This window comes from Neopelma chrysocephalum, unplaced genomic scaffold, assembly GCF_003984885.1.
Source record: "Neopelma chrysocephalum unplaced genomic scaffold, ASM398488v2 Primary Assembly neopelma1_43, whole genome shotgun sequence".
In the NCBI taxonomy this organism is placed as follows: domain Eukaryota; kingdom Metazoa; phylum Chordata; class Aves; order Passeriformes; family Pipridae; genus Neopelma; species Neopelma chrysocephalum.
This window is the reverse complement of record NW_020897702.1, coordinates 18,066,165-18,092,526: the sequence shown is the minus strand read 5'-3', so window position 1 is coordinate 18,092,526 and position 26,362 is coordinate 18,066,165. Positions and strand designations below refer to the sequence as shown.

The 26,362-nt window shown below is 47.6% G+C and overlaps 2 protein-coding genes across 4 annotated transcripts in view; one reads left to right on the top strand and one right to left on the bottom strand.

Moving 5' to 3' along the window:
* Window positions 1-1,876, top strand: FAM181B (family with sequence similarity 181 member B). Its single transcript, XM_027677480.1, has one exon. It carries the CDS (start codon window positions 47-49, stop codon window positions 1,082-1,084), a length of 1,038 nt encoding a protein of 345 aa, XP_027533281.1. The 5' UTR covers window positions 1-46; the 3' UTR covers window positions 1,085-1,876.
* An 11,216-nt stretch (window positions 1,877-13,092) lies between these two features.
* Window positions 13,093-26,362, bottom strand: part of ME3 (malic enzyme 3) — a 119,273-nt gene continuing 106,003 nt past the window's right edge. For 2 of the 3 annotated variants that reach the window (XM_027677477.1, XM_027677479.1), the window contains exons 8-14: window positions 18,808-18,905; window positions 17,518-17,631; window positions 16,774-16,879; window positions 16,050-16,192; window positions 14,708-14,881; window positions 14,193-14,291; window positions 13,093-13,376 (exon numbers count right to left, since the gene is read on the bottom strand). In XM_027677477.1, the coding sequence (XP_027533278.1) occupies window positions 13,215-13,376; window positions 14,193-14,291; window positions 14,708-14,881; window positions 16,050-16,192; window positions 16,774-16,879; window positions 17,518-17,631; window positions 18,808-18,905 (896 nt within the window). In that variant the 3' untranslated portion in view covers window positions 13,093-13,214. The remainder of the gene's footprint in view (window positions 13,377-14,192; window positions 14,292-14,707; window positions 14,882-16,049; window positions 16,193-16,773; window positions 16,880-17,517; window positions 17,632-18,807; window positions 18,906-26,362) is intronic. The other variant, XM_027677478.1, reaches the window with a different exon arrangement.

Sequence of the window (26,362 nt, the reverse complement as noted above, 5' to 3'; positions counted from 1 at the left end):
GCCCGGAGCCCGTCGGAGCTCGGGGCGGCGGCGTTCGCCGCCGGCCATGGCCGCGCCTGCCGCGCTGCTCAGCCCTCACCACCTCCTGTCCTTCTGCTTCCCCGCCGCCGGCGGGCTCCTGGGCTATGCCGACCTGGAGAAGGGCTACGAGGGCGGCGGCGGCGACGCGGGGGACTTCAGAGAAGCCACCCGAGACCTGCTGAGCTTCATCGATTCGGCCTCCAGCAACATCAAGCTGGCGCTGGACCGGCCGGTGAAGTCGCGGCGGAAGGTGAACCACAGGAAGTATCTGCAAAAGCAGATCAAGCGCTGCACGGGCATCATCGCCGCCGCCGCCCCGCCGCCCGCCGCCTGCCCGCCCGCCGCCTGCTCCACCCGGCCCCCGCCGCGCCGGGAGCCCGCGCAGGCGGCGGGCAGCAGCCTGCAGAGCAAGAGCCTGGCCGCCCTCTTCGGCTCCCTGCAGCGGGGCCAGGGAGCGGCGGGCGGCGCCGAGGCCAAGGCGGGCGCCGGCGGCGGCGAGAAGGCGGCGGGCGGTCCGCGGAAGGTGCCGCTGCGGGACCGCAACCTGCCTCCCTCCTTCTTCACGGAGCCGGCGCTGCCCGCACCTGCCGCCCGCGGGCCGCCCGCCAAGGAGCCGGAGAAGGGCGGCGGTGGCGCCGCGGAGGCGTCCGAGTTCTTCGAGCTGCTCTGCCCCGAGTACGGCGCGCTGCTGCCGGAGCACGCCGCGCCGCCCGACGCCTTCGGCGGCCGCCTGCCCGCCGAGCTGGGGCTGGAGCACGGGCTGTACGAGCTGCCGCTGCCCGCCGGCCCGCACGCGCTGCTGGGCGGGCTGCTGTACCCCGAGCCGCCCTGGAGCCCGGCTGCGCCCTGCAGCCCGCCCAGGAAGGCGCCGCCCGAGCCGCTGCGCCCGCTCTACGCCGGCGGCCCGGAGCCGGTGCCCGGCGGCGGCGGCAGCACCGAGGAGCCGGGTGGGCACCTGCCCGCGGGCTTCGCCCCCTTCTTCCCCGAGTGCCCGCTCGCCCCGCCGCAGCCGCCCTACGACTACGGCGCTGGGTACCACCGCGCAGGCTACCCCGGGCTGTAGGGCGGCGAGGCTCGGGGTCTGCCGGGACGGGGAGCGGAGCCCGGAACCCGCCCGCGGGGCTGACGGACGCTGGGGCAGCTCGGAGGCCGCAAGGGGCTCCGCACACCCGAAACCGCGGCCACGGCCCCCGCAGGATCCAGCCTTGTGCACTGCCAGTCGCCTCCTCCTGCGTTTTGGGGGACGCTGCAAATAAAATGTGAAACTTTGGGCTCCTTCAGGTGTTTTTGTAGCGGCCGGTGCCCCCCTTTTTCGTGCTCCAGGCCAGGACTTGGCTGGCTTTAGGCAGACGCGTTGGTGTACTGTAGGTGATGTGGGGACGGGGGCTGCTCTCCTCGAAGGCCGTGGTGACCGCTCGTCAGTGATTTCAGTCTAAACCTAAAGCTCACGTCAACACTTGAGGTGCGTTTAACATTTTTCCCAGGCTCGTATTCATCACAAGTGCTGGCAGGTGTTCAGCTGAGGTCACAAAGGCAAGAAAATGAAAGTGAAGCAAAATTTTAAATGCTGCTACCAAAACTCAGTGTCCTGAAATTTGAACAACGTCTTGCAGGATCTCGCAAACGGCAGTTTAAAGCGATACGTAAGTTAATTGATGGCTTAAGTTCGGGACAAAAATTTACTGTAACCATGTGATTCCTACAGACTGCTGGATTTCTTCCAGGAATGTGTCAAAGCTCAGAAAGCAATGCGGCTCGGTCTCATTATGTACAGGAGATTATTTGATAATCATTTAAGTTATGTAAAAGAGTCTATGATAGGTCCTATAAAAATAAAGCTACACAATAGATCCGAGATCTGTGGTTGTTACTGCCGTTGAAACGCTCCGTTCACGGGGCTTTCACCGCGCCTCCATCCTCTGTAATGGTTTCTTGGCAGGAGTTAAGACAGGCAGTGGGTTTTGTCTTTCCTAAATCTTTTGAAATGCCGTATTTTATCCACAGTGACCCGTGCTTGTTTTGCCTTCATTTGTACCGGCTGTTTCTGTAACTTAGTAGAAAGAAAGAAGCAATAATACACTACAAATCCAAGGGATGAAAATTGTTACAGTTATGAAAACAGATCAAAATACTCGGAGGTTTCCTATTGAGATGCAAGTTTTCAAAGGCAATCCCGCAGTCTGGCTCCCTGCCAGCCCCAAGTGGATTGTTTGTTTTTGAAACGGGATCCGCATACGGATCAGCTTGGGGTTTTACCTTCGATGGTGACAAATCCTTTTAAAAGATAATGTGGAAGGTAAAGCAGTTTTCTTCATTCTTCAACCCAGATTTAACTTTTCAGGCACTTGGGGTCAAGATGGTGGCAAGTGTGGAGAGCTGAAGCAAAATCTTTTGGAAATAAACTGAGGTAATTTTTTTCAGAAAATGGTTTAATTTTACTTTTAAACAGCAAGAGCTGTAACTGCTGCTGCCAATTTCCTCCTCAAAAGCTGCTCAAAGGCTCCACAAGCTGTACGCAAAGGAACCACTGTGGATGAAGGTCCACAACACTCCAGTGTCTTGATAGCTGAAGGCTGTTAAGGAAATGCACTTTTCAAGAACGGTTTTGCAGTAGTTTATTTCACTAGGCTTCACAAGAGCGTGTATGAGGATAATTGGGCAGCCTGTCCAGCCAAGGTAGCTACAAATTAGGTTAATCCTACCCTGCTGCTGATTTGATGATGGGGCAATGTCCTACTCTGTGAGCTCAGTCCTGCCTTCTTCATTTTGGCAAACCTCCCAGTTTGCACTCAGGAGCTGTGTGCTGCCAGCTCCCAGCAGAGCTTGCGCCTAACTGCATTTGAGACTACCTAGGCAAGATTAGCTAGGAGATTATTTGTTATTTCAGGTGGAGATGTGTTTTTCTTTTTTGTTTGTTTGTTTGTTTGTTTTGTTTGTTTGGGTTTTTGTTTGTTTAGCATCTGCTTCACACATGTGAATTTGCAGCACATATTGGCAGCTGCTTGGAGTATTTCAGCTTGATGGTGCTGTGCTAATAACCTTGTTGCCCAGTTTTCTCACCTGAGCTGTGTGCCCAAGATCTGTGCTTTCAGCAGACCAGACAAAGGATGGGGATGCTGATAATGCAGTGGCCACTGCTAAGGAAAGAAACCTTTTTTCACTTAGGATGTATTTATCTCACAAGGTCAATATGCAGATGTGTATTAACTGGGGAGCTAATCCTAATAGACCTTACAGCCTGTCTTGTCAGCTCTCTGGTTTCAGGTGTCTTTCACCGACTCTCAGGTTTCAGCAGAATTTTGTTAACATAATGTCAAAAAGAGGTCTTCAGGAATAGATTCTGGGATAGACATTGCAAACCTGAATGGTTTGGTTGTCCTCAAGTCTCAACTTTTTATTCCAAGTGGCCATCAAGTGCCATATATCTGACCTGCCAGTGTTTTTCACTCTTTTAGTGTTCTGCTGCCTTATAGGTGGTGCTGTGGTGCTCAGAAGCCAAACATCATCAGCCTTCTTGGCTTAGACCTTGTCTAAAACCAGTGGAGAAGTGGCTCCGTGGGTGTCAGCAGAGCTGGGCTGGTACAAGGCTGGCGTGGCAGCCCATTTCCAATGCTGCCAGGTTGGAAGGGTTCTTTGTGGGTTTGCAAGAAGTTGGAAGCAGGATTCAGGAGTCAGCCTGACTGAGCAGCAGTTGCAAATGTCTCTTCAGCTTAGCCTCTATCCTGCAACAGTTCCTCAAAGGGGGATGTTCAGTTTATAGGAGCTTGCAGTGAAATAAAAAAAAAAAGAAATCTAGCATCAGTGTTCTTTGAAGTATGGCTATATTTCTGCCAGAAGATGTATTTGAAGAGTACCTGGCATGAGAAGTCCAATAAGGCTGGAAAGGAGCTGACAACACAGACCAAACAAAGGACTTCTGTGTAACTCCTGAGGAGCACTGGAGCCCTTCTGCACACTCTGGAGGCGGTGAGGGCACCCGACCAGCCCAGGGGTTGCCATCTAGTGAGGCTGCATCTTTGATCTCCTTTGTGCATGTGTGGGCTCTTTTTGTTGGTTGTTTCCCCCCAGCTTGAATAGTGCAGGCACTGAAAACATCACCTAACAGTCTCACTCAGAAACACCCTTGAGAAATTGTTTTCCCCTCTGAAACACTGAAGAGCATCATCTTAAAAATCTGCAAGAATAAAAGCTTTTGTAATTGCGCAAGATATTTTGGGGTTTTTGATGCACTTTTACGAGGAGTCTGTCCCAATGAACTAAAGCTGATTCTTTTTAGCTTTTCTGTCTTAAAAGAAGCATGTCCCTTTGAAAGGAAATGAGTTCTGTTTGGTTGGATCAAGGTCAGACCACCAAACTCTTTCACTTTACAAAGCCTGCACTGAGTTCCCCAGATATACTAAACTCCATTTTGTTGCAGGTGTATTTTACACATATTACCTAATTTTACTGGAGATTTTGATGATAAAGCATACACGTATTAACTTCATGTGCAGTCAAAGTTGATAAAGGGGAATGACAAGAAGCCTTCTCTTTTTAAATTAGGGAATCTTCCTTAGTGGTGATTTATTGATGAATAACTAAGGGTTCACCGTGAGTAGTGACTACTGCATCTCAGTATTTTGTGACTTGAACATCTGTGTTTTTCCCAAAGCAACTTCCAGAAAATGTTTTTTAAAACAGGCTTATTAACTATTTCATGGCCTGAGCTTGGGATTGCTCTAATACAGCCTGACCATCGATGATTGGTCACCTGGGATGAGCTTACATAGTTGATAAAACCATGTTAGTAAAAAAGATACAGAAGTTTATTGTAAACTCTTTTTGTTTTCTGACTTTTTAAATAAACTACATTTGGCAACAGTGCAAAACCTGAAGGTAATTCTGCAGTTATTGGCAACAGGAGAGAAAAAATGTGGTGGAGCAATTCTGTAGTGATGTGCAAGAAATTCAGCTGGGAATGTGAGAGTTCAAGACTACAAACCTCTCTGAAATGAGAGTTGGGAATGCTTTTAGGATAGCTTTGTGTCAGCTGAAGAGACTTGTGAACACTTGCTTAAAATCCAATGGTTTTTGTAGCACATTTACATAAAAGAGTAAATATACAGTTTGTTGCAGTGATACCCTCTCCCAAAATCTGTGTGGGTAAAGATTGGCAGAGGATTGCTGAAAAGCGATGCTATGAATATGGAAGGTGAAAGGAGAACTATTTTCTCTCTTTTATGATATTTTTCAATATCTCACTGTAACCTTGATTATCCCCTCTCTCTCTGGCAGAGAACTACTTCACCAGCCTGTAGGTTTTTAAGCTTTTTGGATCCCCTCCATATGAAAGGTAAATGTACTGTCAAAGCCTTATTTTTCAGGTTGTAGTCTACAGACTCACGGTTGTCCAGAGATCACAGACTCAACATCACTGCATTGCTGTCAATGGGAAGTATTTTTAATTGCTTGAATTGGCCAGTGTGGGATTTGAGGAATATGCAGCATTTCCCAAATGATCTTTCATCTCTCCTTCTCTGAAATGGGGGATAACATCTTATTTATACAATCTGTGTCACTCTTCCAGAGGCAGCTAAAACTCCACGATTAAACCTGTGCTCCCTCTAGGTATTCCCCAACAATGTTGGGCATATAAGAAAATGTGGACTTGTCAGTAGTAAGGGAGGGATGAGAAGATTCAAGCTTTGTAGTAATGGGTTCTGCTGCTTCTGTTAGTACATGTTTTGTGTGTTAGGATGTCTCCCGGTGGGCATTTTAGACTGCCTCAGCCTTAGCAGCCAATTGTAATTCAGTCTGTAGGTTCTGCTGAACAAATTCTGGCATATCTTGCTGTGGCAGATGAAGAGGTGACTGCCCCCATTTTCTACCCTGCCTCTGCTGTAGGTGCCACCCCTTAGCTGTGTGCTGAAGGGAACTATACCTGTGCCTCCATTACTGCAACCTATGATCAGTGCCCAAGTGCATCTTCAAGAAAGAGTTAGAGTGAACTGAGGGCTGCATGGCAGCCTAGGAATGGCTGAAGCTCAGCTCAGCTGTTTCAGCCACAGCTCAGAGAAGCAAATCTGCTGGCAGACTGGGAGTGAGTTAAACCTAAGTCACTGGGTACAGTAGTATCACTTTATTAATAGCTCTACAGCTATTAGTAGAATATAGGGAATATAGACTGCTTTCTGTTGGAGAAGCAGGGCATAATTGTTACAAATTTCATTTTGTAACAATTGTTCAGCTTTATACAGCCCCACTGCTTCAACCCTCTGTGTACCTCCACAGTGGTGAAAACTCAGTGAATGATTTTTTAACTTGATGTTGCCAAGATACTCTTCAAACAAAAGAATCCTGCCTGAGAAGCTGCTGGACCAGGGGCGGTGGCACAGGAGAGGCACTGGGCCAGATTTTGTCTCTTTTAATTTTCTTAATTGCAGAATGTGATACAGGCTTTTCTATACCACACAGTGAAGGATGAATTTATAGGGACTGATCCCCATGACTCATTTCAATGACGTAGCAGACGTGACCCTTTCTGTCATCCAAACTGCACAGTAAAGAGCTCAAGCCTGTGCCGAGTTTACTCAGGTCTCTACTGTGGGTTCAGGTGGAGATATCACTCCAGGGTGGCCTTGAGAGCTGTCCTGGACCCTCCCGTAGCACGACATCCATACTTCCTTCTCCTCCCATGTCTCTTGATGTGTTCAGCTCCTAAGCTAGCTGCAGTGCTTCTTTGGGTACTGAGGCTGAGCGCTCTGAAAGGTGCTCGAGGTTCACAGTAAATCTGTGAGATCTCTGGACACTTCAGTGATTTTCCAGAACAAGCTGCAAGAGTTACAGATTAAAATAACACTTACTGTTCTGACTGCTGACTGCATGAACACAACCTGGGTGACTGTGAGGTGAGCTGGACTCTAGCAGATCTCGTTTCAATAATACTAGCCAGTGTTACAGTTCTGTGATCAAATCCCCTCCCATTCCAGCAGTCTCTTCCCTGTCACTGGTTTGGCAGCTAGATTCGTTAGTTCTGGAGTAAACAGCAGTGTTATTCTCAATATACAGAAAGCAGAGATCAGAGGGGTAAAATTGGGTATGAAGTCTAAATAAAGAGGAAATTCTATCCTTCTACCACCATTTTTCACCAGCAGGTAACTAATAAGGAATAATTTTTTGCATAGAAACGCTTCACTGTAGAACTGGACTCTAAAGAACAGCTATAATTGCTTCTGTGCACTCCAATAATTGAATATAAATCAATTACCACCATTTTAGGTATTTGAACAGCTTGCTCTATGAAGAAAAACCTTTCTTTCCTGTTTAACAGCCAGGCCTTTGCTTCTTTGTTTATCCATGTATCTGGGACAAATGATTCAAACTCACTCATTAATTAGTGATTTTATCAAGATTTTCCTTTCAGGATGGAAAGGTCAGTGCACCCTTGAAGCGCCAGCAAAACAAATGTCTCCCACTTGCACACAAAGTCCAGGCTTGTGAGGAAGAAACCTCAGAACATGCCTTAGAGAGTAGAGGCTTAATTTGGTGTCACTGCTTGTAAGAACACGCCTGGTGTGCTAAGTACAAAGGTGATGGCCAGGCAGCCTGAATTTTATCCAAAAGTCTGTGATGATCTTTTTATGGCTTAGATAATTCTTCATGCCTAGAGCCAGCTGACAGAACATCAAGCACAGGAGCTAAAGTAAAAGTGAGGTCAGAGGAGCATGGCCCTGACTTCAATGTAATTTACTTTTATTGTAGTGTTCAGAGCCCCTCTGGTTGTCAGAGCTGCTCCTGGATGAGCCCATGCTACAGCCTGTGGCAACTCCAAGAAATGTGCTGTCTGGGCCAATAGATGAGCCCTGCCAGGGAAGGAAGAGCATGTTTTACTACAGAACAAATGCTACCTACAAATGACTAATCCAGACTAGCTGGGATTATAAATAAGATACAATTTTGTTAAATAAGATGAGAGACGTGGGTTATGAGGCAAAGAGAAGTGAACAGTTTTTCCTGGCAGAGGTAATTCAGATATCAGGCTTAGTGTCATGTTTGGATGCCGCAATGATCCTTTCTAAACTTGAAATAGGTATTAATATTGCCACATTATTACCTGTATTGATATATTTTTCTCATATCTATGCTATTTTATCACTGGTTTCAAATCACCTCATTTTTCAAAAGAAGAAAAAACCCGAACAATTTAGGAATAGAGACATGTCCTGCTGCTGAGAGAAGAACTGGGAGCAGACGGAGAAACCCAAAATGAGCTGCTAGAACTATCCTTGCTTTAAATTAGAAGAAAAAATACAGACAGCAGCTTAAACTCCTACAGTATTCAACTTGAGTTTTTCCTACACTGATTTAGTCTCTTCTACTAGGAGATGTGCCTTGTAGGGCAGGCAGCCACCAACTCTGATTCCAGTAACTATTCCCTCTGCAGGACATTATTCTTGTACAAGACTGGACAAGAAAAAAATATTCATTGCCCCTGCTCAAGTCCCGGTAAAATGTGAGCTACCACCGACAGGAGCTTCTCAGCTAGGGTAAAGCTGCGGATAGAAGTCCTCTACAGCCCTCAGGTGGTTCACTTTGCATCCTACATGTACGGTGGGAACACATCGCCGCGGGTTTTGGCAAGGAAGCTCCCAGAGGGGGCATAGCCTTCCCTCCCAGAAAAGGATCCCACCCAACTTGCTGTGCTGTCCCCAGCCTTCCCTTCCCTTCCAGCCCCACCAGCGCAGGCAGGATGCGCTGTCTCCCGGCAGGTTCTTCAGCTACAGGGCAAGCAAAAGCACAGAACGAGTTTCAGATGGAGGTGCAAAGCACCTCCTCAGCCCCTGGAGAAGACAGAGGCAGCTGCTCTGGCAAGTCACTGACCAGGTCACTGTGCGCCCACTCCCTCACAGGTCTGTACGAGTGACGTGACAGCAGGATACCTGAGGGAACAAGTGTGCACGCTGCCAGACTGTGGGCTTTGGCTCTCCATGTCTGGCTGCTTCTCGTAGGTAATGATAGGGAAGAGCCTCTGACTCCTGCTGTCCTCCAGCAGCCCGAGTGCCGTGGGCTAAAACTGCCCCAGAGCTGCTGGTCATGGATACCAGGTGGAAGGGGCTGTGCTGCCTGCCCCAGGGGCTGAGGGCGGGCAGAGCCAGGAGGAGTGAGAGCTCAAGTGACAGGGTTGTTCTCTGCTGCCTTCTCTCCCTGTGTTAAGCATCCGGGTAGGAAGGCAGCTGGAAAAGAGAAAGGAAGCCCTGCAGGAACACAGACACAAGAGCAGAGCTGTGGAACTCTTGAGGGAGGCTGGAGAGGAGCTGCTGTTCTGTTTGAAGTCTCTCCTGCAGGGGTCTTCCTCCCAGTACCAAAAGACCCTTCTCATCACTACCAAGGAGTCAGTGCTGCCCTCTTGCAGCTGTCCAGCGGTAAGCAGAGGAGTGCATCGCGAGTGTTTCCTAGGAAGAAATCCCATGGCTTAGTGAACAACAGAGTTGCTACCAGGTGGAGGGTTTTGCAATGTATTTATTTGCAGGAGCTGGGAAAGGAAGATGGGTTATTAATCCCCCATCCCATCCCACAGTTTTTTGTATAGGATGAAGCCAATATGTGGAGTACCACAATATAACAGTTGCCTGAATGGCCTCTCTTTTTTGCAAGGAAGCCCAGGTGGACCCGCCATCCTACTCCAAGCAGCTTTTTGTCTCGGCTCAGTAGGCTCTCTTCTTCCTGAACTGCTCATTGACCTTTCCCTGTAGCCTGGTATCACTCCCTGTTTGTTCTCTTGGCCAAGGCCAGAGAGGTCTTGGGGCTTTAGGAAAGATCAGACTTTTTTTCAAGGAAAACCCATCTTTGTGGCAGGCACAAGAGGAGCACCAATGGCAGGACCTCTTCCTACACAAGATCACTTCCTCTCTTGCCCTGTCACCCAACAAAAATCCCCCTTAGGAATCTACCCCAGCGTTTTGGATCACCCAGCAGTGTCTCATGGAAGTGGCAAGAGAAGACGGATGCCCACCCCGGGCGCCTGCCTGTGAATGGTCAGTACTGGCCGATCAGTCCCAAGGGAACACCTGCCCCTGAGTGCCCCGGGTGCCAGCGCACAGCCGACAGCACAGCTCAGGGCTGCCGCGCTGTCCTGCACCATGCCCCCGAAACCCGTGCCTTCAGCTGCACAGCGTCTCACCGTGTGGGGAGCACAAGCTGAGGAGAAGACTCCTCCAGCTGTGTGTCTGCAGACTGCTGCCAGCATGGGGCTCCTGTGGGATGCCAGAAGAGCAGCAAGGGACAGAGCCCGGATGGAGACCTCTGTCTGAGATGGACACAAGGGAAGTGGAAGAGTACCTCCTATGTGTCTGTGTCATTAGTGTTCATGTTTCATGAAGGAGCAGCAGTAGAGAGCAAGAGAGGAGAAGTGTCTGTAAGCTATTTCCAGGGTCACAGAGAATAGTTTTAGAGGGAGAGGGTCCAGGCATGGGAGGCAGTTTCAGATTTCCCCCAAAACAGCTGTGGCTTCTGCCACAGGAGCTGGGGGCTCAGTAACCTTGGACAACTGCGTTCCTGTGACATGATATAGTGCTCCCTGTTCCTGCCTTCCTCCAAACGTTGTACTGCACTGTGCTCAAGAGACCCTGCTTTTTCTGTCTTACAGTCTGGCAAAAAAAAGCAAGCATTGAATTAATCTGTAAGGACATTGTCCTCTTGTTCTTCCATGGAATTGTGTTTTACTGCAAAATTTGTAAATTCTGCACCCTGGATTCATTGGCCACCTGCTGAAACCTCTCTTCAGTGTGTTCCACTCCACCAGCACTGTCATGGGTTCTTGGGAAGTGCTCTGAAAGGCCATTGGCACTGACTTCCCCTTGTGGGTTTGACTCATCTCCTGCTTGAGACAGCTGTGCCTTGCCCTTGCACAGAGCCAGGCAGTGCTACTGCCCAGGGGCAGGTGCTCATGGGGTAGCTCCTGCTGCTAATAAAGAGGGGCTGATGCTGAGGAGAGCAAGCTTTTGACAGAGGGCAGCTTCCTGCCTCAGCAGCCCAAGGCTCACTGCCTTGGTTGGCAATGCAACTCTCTCCTGGGAATGGTTTCACCTGGAGCTGTCTCCTGCAGAGGCCAGGGACAATGGGTTTGGCTGTTTCAGGCAGAAAGAACACCTCTCCCAGATGGCTTATGGCTGCGTGTTTCCCAAGTAAAAATGTTTTCTTCTTCTGTCTTTGGCTGCTGACCATGTCACTGCTGACCCTGTCAGCAGTTTCTCAGCTTCTTGGGCCAGGTTGTGCCAGGGCATGCCCACTGGTCAGAAAGGAGCTGTAGGGAGACTTTTTCCAAGGACTAGATCCTGTTGTCTTCTTGTTTCCAGGACTGGGGTCTATGTAGCACCTGGGAGAGCTGTGGGAAAGGGCCTTTTCAGACTTCTGTGGAGCAGATGGAAGGAAAAGAAGGGAGAAGCAAGGATAGAGAAAGAGTCTAACAGAACAAGTAATGTGAGTGTTGGCTCCTGGGAGTGCCTGCGTGTGCAGGTTTTGCTTTACCTATTAATCTGCCTTTTATTTCAGCCCAGTGGTTTTCTTACTTTTACACTTCTGACTCTATCCTTGCCACTGCCAGGGAGTGAGCGAGCTGTTTTATGGTACTTAGCTGGTTAACTGGTCGTTAACCAAACACAGTAACAGTGATCTGGGCTGAGCTCATTATGTGGGGACAGGGCCACATTTTCTGGGGATCACTCCACGTGTGTTTGAGTTTTTCTTTTTATTTTCATTCTTGCCTAATATTTGAGATGTCAAGCCCACAAGTCAAACAAGCAGAAGAGTCAAACCTTTAGTTGAGCAGTGGGGAGGTGCATGGGAAGGAGAAGAGGGGAGGAACTAAGGAGAAGCAGTGTAGGCATCTTTCTGAAACAAAAAAAAGAAATTGTCACCCTTCTACCTCCCTTCTCAAAAACAGAGCTCTTTCCAAAAGCCATGGAAAAGGCAAGGAAATGTCAGTTTCAAGATCTCTTGCTCAGGAAATGTGAGTATTTGTCAGTGTCTCTCCCTGAACCTGAAACTTGACAGTCTTGTATTTCCTTCCTCAGCCTAGGTGACAAGACATACCTGTGGGAGGAGCGTGAAAAGTGCTGGCATTACAAGCATATGCACACTGGGGAGACCATGACTCATCCTCAAAGGGATGAGGTGCATTTCCTGGTACTAAAAAGCCACTTAAAGACACTAAATAGAATCTGTGGTAACCAGTCTCAGGCCTGCTCTGTGTGAGCAGGGAGAACCAGGAAGGGAAGAGCTGCCAACAGTCCCTCTGTTCTTTCCCAGTTACAGTCAGGAACACTGTCATTCCACTGGGATAGTATTCAGTGGGGCATAAAAATTTTGCAGGGCTGGGGGAGGCCTCCCTGGAAGTCTGTGACACAGACAGACTGAGGAGGGCCCTTGGCTGGTTGCAGTGCTTCCTTAGCAGTGCCCAGCAGGAGATGCACCGATGATGTGATGGCTGTATGTGGGTTTGGGGATAGCTTGGCTTATCCCCTGTGGGTCCCTTGACTCCTGTTCCCTTGGAGAACCACCTGACTTGTGGAGGGGAGGGAGTCTGTTGTCCCCATGGGGTTGAGGGAAGTTTTGGAGTTTGTTTCCATGGTGGGTGGCAGATGACAGTGCCAGGCTGTGTGACCCATGCAACTAGTTGGTTGAAACTCCCCAAACATCAAGGACTTCGGAAGCAGAAAAGAGTAGTGCTCTCCAAGTGTGCAGCTCTCCCAGGGCAATGCACACACTTCCTATCACATCCAGAGAGCCACAGGCAAAGTGTGGCTGTCGAGTGTGAGGGATGATCATGCATGCAGCTGCCACCTATGGAAGTGGGGGTCCAAACTTCTTGTGGGCACTTCCACTAGGAATGGGACTCTGTGCTTCTGAGGTGGCCCAGGTAGCTTATCCCAAGGCAGCTGAGCTGAGAACGGGCAGTATGTTAAGCAGTCAGCAATATGCAGTGCTGACTGACTGGGATGGGCTGCAGCTCTCTCCTTGGAGTATCCCCTGTCCAGCTTGGAATCTATTTTATTCCCTACTGACATGTTCCCACAGAGAAAAAGCAGCAGCAAATAAAAAACTACTTGGATTAATTTACTTTTTCCATTCTGCAAGCCTGGACGTGCATTTATATCAACAATGACATGAGCCATGGGATCTGATGGCAAAAATGAGAAAACAGTTCTCGCAAAACCTTATATATTTTGTGTTTCCATGGCTTTGGGGGGCCACCTGTAATCATCAAGAAGAAACGAATCATAATCGGGACTGTAAATGAACTGTTTCACAAAGGCCTCCTTGTCTGCTGGCTCGGGGTACCAAGAAGCGAGGCCTTGCTTGTAGGCCCAGTCAACAATCTGCAAAAAGATAAGCAAAGTGAACTGGTAAAACAACATTGGCATGTTACGAAGTTGAAAGCAACTGCAGTTTGGCCCTGGCTGTATTTTCCCTCTTCCCTTCTCTCAGAATTGTGCCCTTTTTTGCTTTTTTTCTCACTGTGCAATACTCTTGAGTGAGCTGCACTTCATGCCTTCATAGGGAATGGAAGCTGCCTGCAACTACTGGCTGGTAAGAAATGCACACCCCAGCCCTGACAAAATGGTTGGGGTGTGCAATTGAAGGGGAGCAGCGCTTTAACCGCCTCCGCTTGCACCCTTAAGCTCCTCAGCTACACTGTGCATCCGTCAGTAATCTTAGGCCAATGTGATTCTCAGTGGGTGCCTCTACATCAAATTTTTAATTCTCATTCAAACAGGGAACCAAATCCATAATTAGACAACAATCCCAGATCTGAAATAGTATTTAGTTGCTTAGGCCCCTATTAAATAGAGGAGGAAAGGTTCAAAATAGCAATTTGGAACCTAAAATCTTTTGGCAACTTGTGTCATGTTTGAATTTGACTCTAAATCTCACTTTTTGAAGTGCTGAGTGCTCACAGCTTCAAGCAATAAAGCAGAGCTGTGTGAGCTGAGGCACATAGAATGAGAATATATTTTTCACATTTGGGCTTTAATGATGGAAGAAATCAGAGCAGCAATTCTGGCTAGAAGAATTCCTGAGAATCATTGCTCTAGGCTTTAGAATAAGTTAAAAAACCACAAAGCAAAAACGATGCCAAGACAATTCCTGCCCTTCCTACCTAGGAAAGTGGAAATAAGAGTGGAAGTACTCACTTTCACAGCAATTTTGCGAGACACATCTCTGATGCTGCCCAAGGGGGGATAGAGTCTTCCTTCTGCAAGATTCTGCTCTGTCACCTCAGCAGCAATAGCCTAGAAAGAAAAGCAAGCTAGAGATGGTCTCAAGCACATACCACATTCCCTAGCATTACATGGTATGTGGCTGAAACCTCAGCAGCATCAGAGCTTGGACTATTTCTGAGTGGGAACTTGTGACCTGTTCAAAATACATGTGTGTACTCATTTAATTACAAAGTAGAGCCAGAATGGTGGAAGTGCTGTGCTAGGACAGCAGTTGTGGAGAAGGAGGAGAATCCTGTCATGGCTCCTGCACCTGCAATGGAAACTTGAGCTTTCCCTGAGCTGGAAAAAGGCTGCAGCTTTTTGCTACGCTGTGCCGTTTCCACTCCATTCCTTGCCCTAGGCCAGGTTCTTGAAAACACCTGAAGTAGGTGCATGTAGCTCTTATTATCTTTTCTTAAAATATTAGTTAAATGCCAGTTTCAAACCTCTGCTGTCATGAGGAAGATATCATCAGAGATGTGCCGGACTCCGCAGGCAGTGACTCCCAGTGCCACTCCTGGGAAGACGTAGGCATTGTTTCCTTGGCCAGGGAAGAAGGTCTTTCCATTGGGCAGGGTTACCTTTGGGAATGGACTCCCACTTGCAAATATTCCCCGTCCCTGATCAGAGAGAGAGAAAGAGGCATCCAGATTCAGAAAAGAAATCTTAGTTTCGCTGCTCACCATGAACTGTGCTTGAGGGACATCAGTGACCAAGTGGACAAATCTCCAACCAGTCAGTGAGAGGCATCTCCACTGGAGGCACTGCCAGCTGACACTTCTGGAGTACCTTGTCCCCAGAGCCAGGAACAGGGCCATGGACAGGGCCACTAAGCACTGAGTGGGTGTTTGCACTGCAAGTTCTCTGACCTTCTGAGGAGTTTCTCTACCCCTTTATCAACCATCTATGGAGTGTGAAGAAGGACTCATGAGGGATAAAGGTCTGGGGCTGTGTGATTGCTCTGGCCATAGGCAGGTGGTGGGGAGGGAAAGGAAACAGTGAGGCAAGGGGTCCTCTCATGCCAAATCAATCCATATGACAATAATTCTTCAGTGACACTGGGTCTAAGTTGGGTGATGAAACCATTACATAAACAATTAGGTGGGCAAAACACAGGGGACACAAACTGCTATGGATGAGACATCTCAGACAGCTGTGGGTGAAGGAGGCAAGCACTTTCTTTAGAGGATCCCGAAGTAATTTCAGTTGGTAGCAACCCAACTCCTGCTCACAGCAAGGTCAGCTATGAAATCAGACCAGGTTGTTCAGGGCTTTATCCAGTCTGGTCTCAAAAACTTGCAAGGTCAGAGACTGCAAAACCAATCTGGGCTTCTCTTCCACCTCCTGACTCTCCTCCTCACAGTGTAAAAGTTTTTCTTTATGACCCAACTTGAACCTCTCTTATTTCAACTTAGGCACACTGTCACTTGTCTGCCCACCATGTACCACTGTGGTTTTCCTTGGTACAGTCATGGCCACAGTGTATCCAGAGCACCCAGCTTCCCTCCGCTGAAGTCCAGTACACAGAATAGTTTGGGTTGGAAGGGACCTCTGGAGATCATCTAGTCCAGTCCCCACCAAGGCAGGATCACCTGGAGTAGGTGACACAGGAACGTGTCCTTGAATGTCTCCAGAGAGAGATATTCCATGACCTCCCTCTACAGCTGGTTCCAGTGTTCTGCCACCCTCAACATAAGGAAATTCTTCCAAATGTTGAGGTGAAACTTCTTGTGGCTTAGTTTATGGCCATTTCTCCTTTTCCTGTCACTGGGCACCACCAGAAAGTACCTCGGTGAGGCGGTAGCACTGCTCCGCTGTGCACTCCGCTTTACTTGTGGGGTTGCTCAGAGCAAACACAATGGGCCTCTCATTGAAGGCTGCCATGTCCTTCAACAGCTTCTCAGTGAAAGCTCCTGCAACAGCTGCGACACCTGAAACAACAACAGCAGAGTGAGGCAGTGCTTTCTGACTGTCTAACTTTAGTGCGTTGGGCTGATCCCACTGGAACGCCTCTACTGGAAAATGAACCGTCGGAGGGAACAGGCTTAATCTCTGGAGATAGAGGTGAAGATGTTTCTTTCTCATATTATGGTAAGATTAAAAGCCTGTCTCAAAATAAAGCCCTCTGCTCCTCTGGACAGAGTAGGTGACAGTGTTTTGGCCAGTCTGATTGCATCACTCTGACTCCCAAAGACCTGCCTGAGGTGCCTGTTGTCATCCTTGTCCTGCCCAGCCTGCCAGAGCCATGTTTGTTGCTGAGAGCCTCAGATCCTGCCTCCCCTAGCACCTCCCTCTACAGCCCTTTCTGGAAGGGCTCCTACAGCTCCAAAGGAGAGGAAGCCTGTGCCCCAGGGTTGAAGGGGAAAGGATATGGAGAACTCAACTGAAAAAAATGAGGGTAAAAGAAGCTCATTTTGTTTTGACTAGGAAAACAAAAGGAGACTCTAGAAGAAAGACAGAAACTCTCCTAAGAACTGAATTGACATGAAAATTTTTATTAAGTGAACTCCACCTATAATTGCTGTAGGTTTCACTTTCTGCACAACCTCTTCCAATGAGTCCACACTGGGGTGATCCTGGGCAAACAGTTCTTTCTCATGGTTCAGGTGGCTCCTGCCCTGTGAGGAAAAAGGAGGAGTCAAGCTTTGGTCTGTTGACAAAAGTTGGAGACATAACTTAGTAACTCGTCTTCTTCAGTTCATTTCATCTCTCAGCCCTCTACCTAAACCAGATTCCACAGAGCAGGACCTCAGCATCAGCCAGTTAGGCATTGAGGTGTTGGTGTAATGTCACATTGGGCTAGTCCCTGCTCCTCTCACCCACCAAAGTACATTGTGTGGCTGGCATACACTTGTACATAAAATACAAGTCTCCTCAAGTCTGAGGAGGGACAACTCTGAGGGGACACAGGGAGTCCAAAATGCAGCTGGGCCAGGCTGGGTCACCAAGCAGGGCACAACGTCGCTGTTATAATACCCCATATGACATGCAATACTTCCAGCTCTCCTTGGGACTATGGTTAGCAGTGTACCACTTTAGATGCCCAGTCCAAAGTGTTGCCTTTAGAGCAACCAGTGCTGCTGGCACACTGTTATCCCCATGAGATCTAGTTCTCTGAAAGCAGGAACAGCTCTGCAATAAAACTGCAGCCTTTACTCCAGGGCTGAGCAGGGGTCCAAGGTATCTGGCTGCTCTGGCCTCTCTAGCTGGCACGGCATGGCAGGGGAATGGGGCTCAGCTCTGAAGACAAATTTACCTTCACAATCAGTCCCTTGGAGTCCACCATCCAAATTTTTTTGATGGCATCATCTCGTGAAATTCCTTCCTTTTCCATGGCCATGAGGATGAGATGAGCTATGCCCATTGCAGCCTGAAACACAGTATATAAACACTTCATTGGGGTATCATCATCTTTTGTGGGGGAAGATTTTAAATGAGAGATGGGTTGGGTCATCCCCCAGCACTGCACAAAGCAGGGAGACTTTCTGCTCCATGGCTGTACAGCGCCATGGCATGGGGCTGATTTTAGCATTGTAGGTGCTGCCATAAATAAAAAACCTCACAATCATTCAGTAGAGTACGCTGCAGGTGGAGCTGGAGCAGTGGAGTTGGTACCTTGACAGGTAGAGGCTGTCTCCATCATTTGAACAAGCTGCTGCAGGGGGGGAAAAGGGGCAGACACTTAACAAATGTTGCTGGAGATGCCAGTACAGAGGAACTCACAGCCAAGTGGGAATCCTGCAAGAGGAAAGTCTTTCTCCCATTCCTGCCTGGGAAAGCAGCCCTGGACATGCTGTGTGTGTGTCTGTGGTCCCACAGCTGTGCCTGGCCCTCCTGCCCCAGTGGGGACTATAACAAAGCAGTAGGGTCTCTGCGCCACAAAGATGGTGACCAGCACAGACATGTCTGCCAGCAGAGGTGGAGAAAAAGAACAAGCCAGCTTTGTCTCACTGTGGGAGAAAAACAGTAACAGAGCTTCCCAAAGTTCCACTGTGGGCAAGAGCTGAGATAGGTCCTGAACCGTTAGTCCACAGACAAGGCTTTAGAGGCTTTTTCTTCCCCCTCTCTTTGAGCAAGGTGCCGTGCAGACTACCTGACGTCTGCCGTGGGGCAATATGACTGACTCCAAAAAGCAAGCTGTGCTCTTACAGTCCTGTCAGTCTGAGTCCTTTGAACTCTACCACTAAAGAAGTTCTGGTTTACCCTAGATACCAACCCTGAGGACTCAAACCAGCCTCCTTAATATTCTTGTGGCACTCTGCTTCATAAATGACTTCCGTAAAGGTAGTCACTGCATGGGCAGCCTCGTAGTATCCAGGGAGTCTGCCCAGGACTTGTGGGCCAAGAAGTCACTGAAAGATGGTTGGTAACTTCCACCTAGCAGCAAGATCCACCTGTGGGGCCCAATCCTGCCCAGCAACAAGAAACCTGCTTCTGTGCTTTGTTTTCAAGAAGTCAAGCCTTGCAGGAAGTTTCATAGTTGACTTTTCTCTCTCTAAATTTGTAGTTAGATCATATTTAGGAATGAGCTTAAAAACATTCCTACCTCTCCAGCTCCCTGGAAAACAAACCTCTGGTCAGAGAGCTTGTTCTTTGTGATCCTTAAGGCCGCAAAGATGCCAGCGACTGCAACAGATGCTGTGCCTGAAAGAGAGAAACACCATGAGATGGACATGCTGGCAAATGGATTGTCTACCCTGCTGACACACCGTTAGAAAGACTGTGGTAGAAACCATTCTTAGATTCTGTCATTAAAGGATCGGAGTGCCCTCCCTATGCTTGAATATTAATATTCAAATTTCCCTGTAAGGCAGAAGAACACAAATTTCCCTCGATGTAGAGTCAAAGGGACACTGAATCCTAGAATGTCAGAAGAAGTTAATACCTGACTCCCAAGGGTTTAAGATGCACGTGACTTTTCTGAGGTCACATAAAACATCTGTAGCAGAACTTGGGGCCCCTTGTCTCAAAATCCTTTGTGATCATGGAGTTACCATCCTATTCTCCTATTTACCTTCACAGCCCAGCATCATCATTTTTTTTTTACTCCCCTAACACTCTGATACCCCAACTCAAAGCCATCATGCCTTGCTGCCAAGTATTAAGGAGTCATTCAGAAAAGGAGTTGGTCCCATATTAGTGAGAAATATTGCAGTAAATGGAATGCAGAGTCCTGCTGTTACAGCCACCATGATATCTACAGCTTTCCATCCTTCAAGGGAGGCAGATGTCCAGACAGAATAAAGCTTTCTTTACCCCACATAAATCACATGCAGTATTAATCTAATGTCCTATCCCAGATGAAGGAACATGGTGGGAAGAAATCAAATAAGGCACAAGCTAATAAGGATTCAAGCACTGGTGGTATCTCAGGTCACCTGGGCAAGCTGGAAGCAACTGTTAAAGGGGACCTGGGAACGAAGGAGGACGTTTGATCACAGAATATGTAAAGATGGAAGGGACCCATAAGGATCATCCAATCCATTGGTTTTATTCCTCAGCATTTTAAAGGATACCAGTTTGGATGTGCCCCAGTTCTGATCTATCCCCAACTCTAATGCTGGTCTCTATAGTCTCATCTTTAGAAGCTTTGTGAGAAATCAGGGAGTCCACAAGTAACAAGTTTTGTGTGGGTGGTCATGGGTAGGGCAGGCAACAAACACTTTTAGGCTAAAAACCTGATTTCACCAAATTTCTAGCATTTCCTATTTTCTTGCCCATGTAATCAGCCAGTGCATCAGGGTTTCAAGCAGCCAGTGCTTCAGTGAGGTCCCCTACCGGGCCTTAGGGCCTGGGGTGCTGCCAGGCATCAGGGAACAGCCTGGCTGGGAAACAGCAGCTCATGAGCAGACATGACCACAAGCAGTGACACCAGCAGATGGAGCTGCCTTGTCTCTCAAGGACCCAGAAAACAAATTCAGCTTTACCTGCTCCTTTTCTTTAGTGTAAATCTACAGCTAAGCTAGGAATCTACTGGTATATCAGTGGGGAATGATTAACTCTTCTATTATTTCCATGCAAGCAGAAAACCTAGTGGGAGCATAGTTACTGTGCCAGAAACGTAATTTAATTGACATGGCTCATCTTGTTTAGGGAACCTGTATAAGCCACTCTGACAAAGAAAATCTTTATTGGCCAGACCAGAAGTATTGGTTAGTACCATTTGTTCTCCAACATTTTGTGCTTATAACTCATCTGAGTTTAGTTCTCCAAAAATTAATAATTAGCCTCCCTTAAGAGTGATTCTGGTTTAGCAGAGGTGACAGTGGCCGCATTCCTGCAGCAAACGTTACTACCATGGTGTCCACACTGGTACACCAGTTGCAGAATGGCAGCATCACTTCACAGAATCATGGAATGGTTTGGGTTGAAAGGGACCTTAAAGATCATCTAGTTTCAACTCCCCTGCCGTGGGCAGGGACACTTTCCACTCGACCAGGTTGTTCCAAGCCCCATCCAACCCAGCCTTGAACCCCTCCAGGGATGAGGCATCCACAACTTCATGAGGGCACTGCAAGAATTCATGTCTTAAACAAAAAATAGATGACTAAAAGTTGACAGCTTTGTAAGCTTCTTTTTTGCAATGAATCACTTGAGACACTTGCTTCAGCACCCAGGATGAATTCCCTCCATTAGCTCAGAAAACAGTTTGTATCATTACATTTCCAGATCCAGACAACCTGAGTCCAGTCCTTTTAAAAGGGAGTTGATGGGGAGGGAACCAGCCACTGTGTGCCCTGCTGCTTCAGTATTACCATGTCAGACAACTGAAGCAAATGTATAAAGGATTTCCTTTTGCTTCTCCTGCAGTAAATCTCTGCCTCCTAAAGCCATATTTAGAGTAATGTATTTGCCTGGTAAAATGCCATTGGACTAGAAAAATTACAGAAAAAGATAATGAACATTCAAGGAATTTAAAAGAACACCACAAAATTGCCTAGTTTTTAGATTTTGTGTTTTATGGGTGTCACATATCTAGTCCATGCTCATTCTCTGTATTTTGCTAAGTCTGTAATTGGCAGGACTGCTTGGCGTGCTGCCATGCCAGATGCTAAGGATGGGACTAAACAAACATATATTATCCTGCTCGTGCTCGTGCTGAAGCAGACACCTGAACTGGGTCAAATGAAGTGCGCCCTAGAAGAGTCACTACCACCATATTTTTGTAAGACAGACAAGATAACTGGAATGCATGTCGACGCTTCTGTTGCAGACATCTGAACTGTGCAGGAAGGGATCCCACTGTGGCAGTTTTAACCGCAAAGAAATGGGGAGAGACCAGGGTCCCACAGTTGTGAGCCACGCCAAGCTTGTGACAGGCAGTAGAGTACGAACAACTATGTGTACACTCACACATGTTCACACACTATCTCCAAGGCTTATTTTGCCTAGAAATCCCCACATCCCTTTGGGGGTGGGAGTGGGAAACTGATCAGAGTTAAAAATTCAGAAGTAAAACAATTACAGTGTGACAGTGTGTCAGGTCACAGCAAGAGCAGCAATAAATGCCAGGAAAGTATTTAAAAGAAGGAAATGTAACTGGAGAAATACCTTGTTTCTCTTGGTCCTGACCCAGGAAAAATTTCTTAATACCCTGTGATTGTCAAGAAATCTGATGGGACAAATGCTGCCATCTGCAAACCCATTTAAGTGGAAAAAGCTCTTGGGAGATTCAGTAGAGGGACTTGAGGTATGTTTTAAAGATTTCACTAGCACAAATTTGAGAAGTGGGGTGTATGGAAAAAAAGGGGGCATGGATTCAGTCTGCAGGGCAGCATGCATTTTACAGAGCAGAGACCTGCGGGACTGGGCGTGCCATTACTCATCCCCTGCACTTGCACTGCAGCTCTGACTAACAGCAGGACTCTATTCAGCTTTGCCACTCCTAATCTTCCTACTCTCTCTCCAATGTTTTTCTAATCCCTCCACATCTCCCAAACTGCATCTCACCCCCATTACCCAAGTAATAAAGTTTCTGTACCTTGGCCTTAGCTCAATATTTTTCTTCGATAATTACAATTTCTAAGCATGGAACAACAGAGCATCTCTATGGAAGAGAGTTCACAGCTGGTTCATGCAATGAACTGGCTAATCACTGTGCTTCAGTTCTGAAAGAATGACAAAATCAGACTGGGGCAGGGAACTCCTCACCATGAGTTGTGTCAAGAAAAAAACAGTCATCCTTTGACATGCTGGTCTACCTGTTTTCCAAAGAGACTGCTGTTGCGGATAACTGCTTCCCTAAGTAACTAGCAAGAGCCAGCTTGGCTGGTCTGTATCTGAGGTAAGATATGGAGGGGCAGAGAGAGAAGAAAGGAAAGTGCTTGCAAATCATCCTTTCTCTCCAAGACTCAAAGTGAATACTCAACATAGTATCACAAAACAGCAAGTAGACCTCAGGAGACACTCTGCGAAGTCCAGAGCAACAGGACCAGCACAGAAGAGAGGCATTTAAAACTAAGGTACACTCAGGAACATGGCCATCCCTGTTGGAATTAACTTCTGGCACTCAGGCACATTCAGAATATTGTAAAACATAAGGAAACCCCCTCTGGTTTGATATTGTTGATGTTCCACATGTACTACTCTAAGTGAAAACAAGCCCCAGTAGATGTCAGTAGAGCTACACTGGAGTAAAACACGGGAAAAGGATCTGCTCCACAGCGTGGAGATGGAAAAGGGTGAAGCACAGAGGCACCCATGCCCGGGAAGCTTACCCTTCCTCAGAGTGGAGGTAGCAGACAGAGGGATAAGCAGCATTGCACATGGAGTCACGGGTAGCACTGGCATGTCGCCACGTAAAGTGCAGCCCAGTGTGGATGTCAAGGCTGTGCTCTGGGTGACAGCATCCAGTGGCTAAGCAAGGGACACAGGGGGAAGCGTGGACCCTGTGGGTTCTTGGGGGCAGGAGTCCCCTCACGTTGAGGGCTGTCACTGCCCAGTCCCCTGGCCCAGAGGGCTGACTGAGGTGAGCTGAGCATCCCCATCTGACACTGAATCCTTCTGACAGCAGCAGTGATGGGAACCGCAGCAATACCACTGCCTGTTTCTTCACACAACACCCATGTGGGGAGTTCCCCCTTCTCCACAGCACACTGGTGGAAGAGATGGCCAAATTCAGACTGATCTTTTACTTTTGACCTTTGACCTGCCTGCTTACGATTTGCCCTGTCAAAACCATGCCAATATGAGGGCCCAGAGAACAGCAAACTCCAGTTTAACAGCTCCAGGAAAGGGCAGCCAAGAAAATATATCTAAATTTATGGATGAGGAGGAAGCACAGAGCTTTTCCAAATCCTGGTTCACATTAACTCCCTGCAGCAATCCCGCCCATTACTGGAAAGCAGAGTGGAGCTTGTCCAGATCCACTCCAAATACCTAATTAAAAGTCAAACACAACAAAGCTGGAGCAAAAAGCTGTCAAAGTGTTTGCAGCTCAAGGTCTTCCCCTACATGGCTGCGGGCTAGTGTTAGCCTTCCCCCAAAGGGCCTCTGTAAGGCATTAAGAAAATAAACCTAGAAATGATGTGGAGTAAGTCAACAAGAACAGAGGTAAAATGCAAAGCATTGATGCTCAGGGAAGAAACTCTCTCTTTAATAACACCAGGGACACTGGTGACTCAGAAGACGTGACGGCATGAAGAGCTGCCTGACAACGGAGATGCCCAATGTAGGTCATCTCTAGGTGCCTGCTTTTAATCCTTCCACTGTAAAGTGCTAGGACTATACTGTGCATCACCATAACCACAGGTTATAGCCACCGCAGTGCTGTCCCGCAGCACTGCTCTCCCTCCAGCCTGTGCAGTGCCAGCCTGCACACCAGTGTGCCAACATAGACCAAGCTCCCGAGCCCACACAGGCAGAGGCTATCAGGCATGTCAGCACTTTGCAAAAAAGCATGCCTGTCCCCATCGCAGCAGCAGAAATTCTGTGGATGCTGTTCCATAACCACAAGCTAAACTAAATCAGAACACAGCCCTGTTCTTCTGTTCATTTTGCCTCTTTAGTCTGGACTTAAAATATCACAGCTTAACACAGGGGTGATCTGTGCTGTTCTTCACTGCAAAGGAGGAGTTGCAAGTGGCATCCAATGAACAAGAAAAACAACAAACAAGAAAAGCAGGAGAAGGAAAGGAAACAAATGTCATAATCCCCAAAATGACACAAATGTCATAATCCCCAAAATGACAGAAGATACCGGCCTGATCTTTACAGAGCTGCATCACCAAGCCCAAGAAACTGGGGCCCATTTACAGATGGACTCCCTACTGTTCTGAGCTGCCTGGGCAGCAGTCAGCGTGTGACTTCAACACAATCCTAGGAGCCAGCCCTTAAATAGTTAATGCAGTAGCACCAGGGTAAACGCAGGAGCCTCTCTGCTGCAGGGCACAGCAGGTCCAGAGGGACTAGTAATGGTGAACCTCTACAGGACTAAGAACATCTCCACACCTATCTCCAGGCCGGGTAAATCCCCAGGGAAAGTGTGCTGCTTGAGAGCTGCCTGGCAGGACATTGCCTGCTTTGTCCCACAGTTCGGTATTGTACTGCACTCCCTTCCTATTGTGTTTCCCCCCTCCTCAGCTTCCTGTGATAATTACCAATGCATTTTCCATGCCAGCTGAAACAACAAAGTTAAGATACTGCACCATTTTAATCTGCTGAAATTAGTTACTGCTGAGCCAAAAACTCCTTTCACCTGCTTCTCACAGCACATGCAAACATGACTGCGAAACAGGCCACATTTGCACAGGATTGATTTCCAACTTGCCCAAATGTTTTAAGCCACTCAGATTTGTGGCACTGGAGTCAGCCTGTTCCCAGACTCAGCTGAGGTCTGGAGCACTGTTCTTTCACCCCAGACGCTGTTTTCTGAAGTGTCCTGGAAAGGTTATGGAAAGGTTATCTGCTAGGATAATGAGAAAAAGTGGTTGGTGGGTCAAGAGATATTTTGAGGCTCATGAGCAGTCACATGTCCAACAAACAAGGGGAATCATTGCTGTAATGACTAGGGAAAGACTCAGAGAGGTTCTGTGAAAGGGAGACCCTAAATGTTGCCTGCAGACTACTTTAGTTGTGGAGGGACTAGGGAAATACAAAAGGCCATTTTTAATGTGACTAGTGATTTGGGGGTTCTCATCTTGAAGTGCCTTGAAGAGGTCTCATTTGAATGGTGTAGGTGTTCAGGATTTTAGAAATCCAGTTTGTTTACAGTGTCTCAAACTATATGCATCTGAAACTCTCAAATTGGTGGTTCTTTGAGATAAATCAGTTATATTTTTATCAGGTCTAGTTCTAAAAGACTGCTAAAGATGGCCAGAGCCAGGGGATAACATGCTTTATGCTTTTGTGCACTGTTCTTTCTGCCTTGCCTGTATGTGTGAAAGGCTTTTGAATGACATGATCAGATACAATTAATTAAATAACACATCAGAGATTTCTTCATTTTTCTGCAATTCTGACAAAATTTGTGGAACAACTTCTGCTGTTCAGTACTGACTGAGCACCACAGAAAGCAGCTGAGTCAGTCAGGAATTATTTGCCTTGGGAGATCCACACTGTTCTCATTCATCTTCATGTTCCTAGGTGCACCTTCCAGAAGATTTACTTTGTAATCCCCAGATACTGAGGTTAGGTTGACCGGGCTAAAATTCCCTGCATCCTTCTTCTTGCCCTTCTTGATGATATGTGTGACATTTGCCTTTTTTTTTTAGGAATTAGGAATCTCCTTAATTACCAAAACCTTTCAAAGAATGACCTTGTAATGCCTTTGGCCACATATCTCAGATGCATCCATAGATGCATCTCATCAGGTCTCATGGACTTTGCCTGTTGAATAATCCCTGCTAAATAGGCAGAAGTCCATAGAAACTCTGTAACTTCGCACACCTAAGGTTCTCAGCACGGAACTAGGGCTCTGTGTGCTTTCTCTGATCTGCATGAGGCCTTTGAAATCATCTTCCAAAACATCCTTGTAGCCAAACTGGAGAGATACAGACTGAACAAGTGGACAATAAAGAGGGTGAAAAAGTGGCTGGGCTGTTAGATTCAAAGGCTTGTGGTCAGTAGTACAAAGAGGCCAATACTATTTAAGTTTTCCTAAC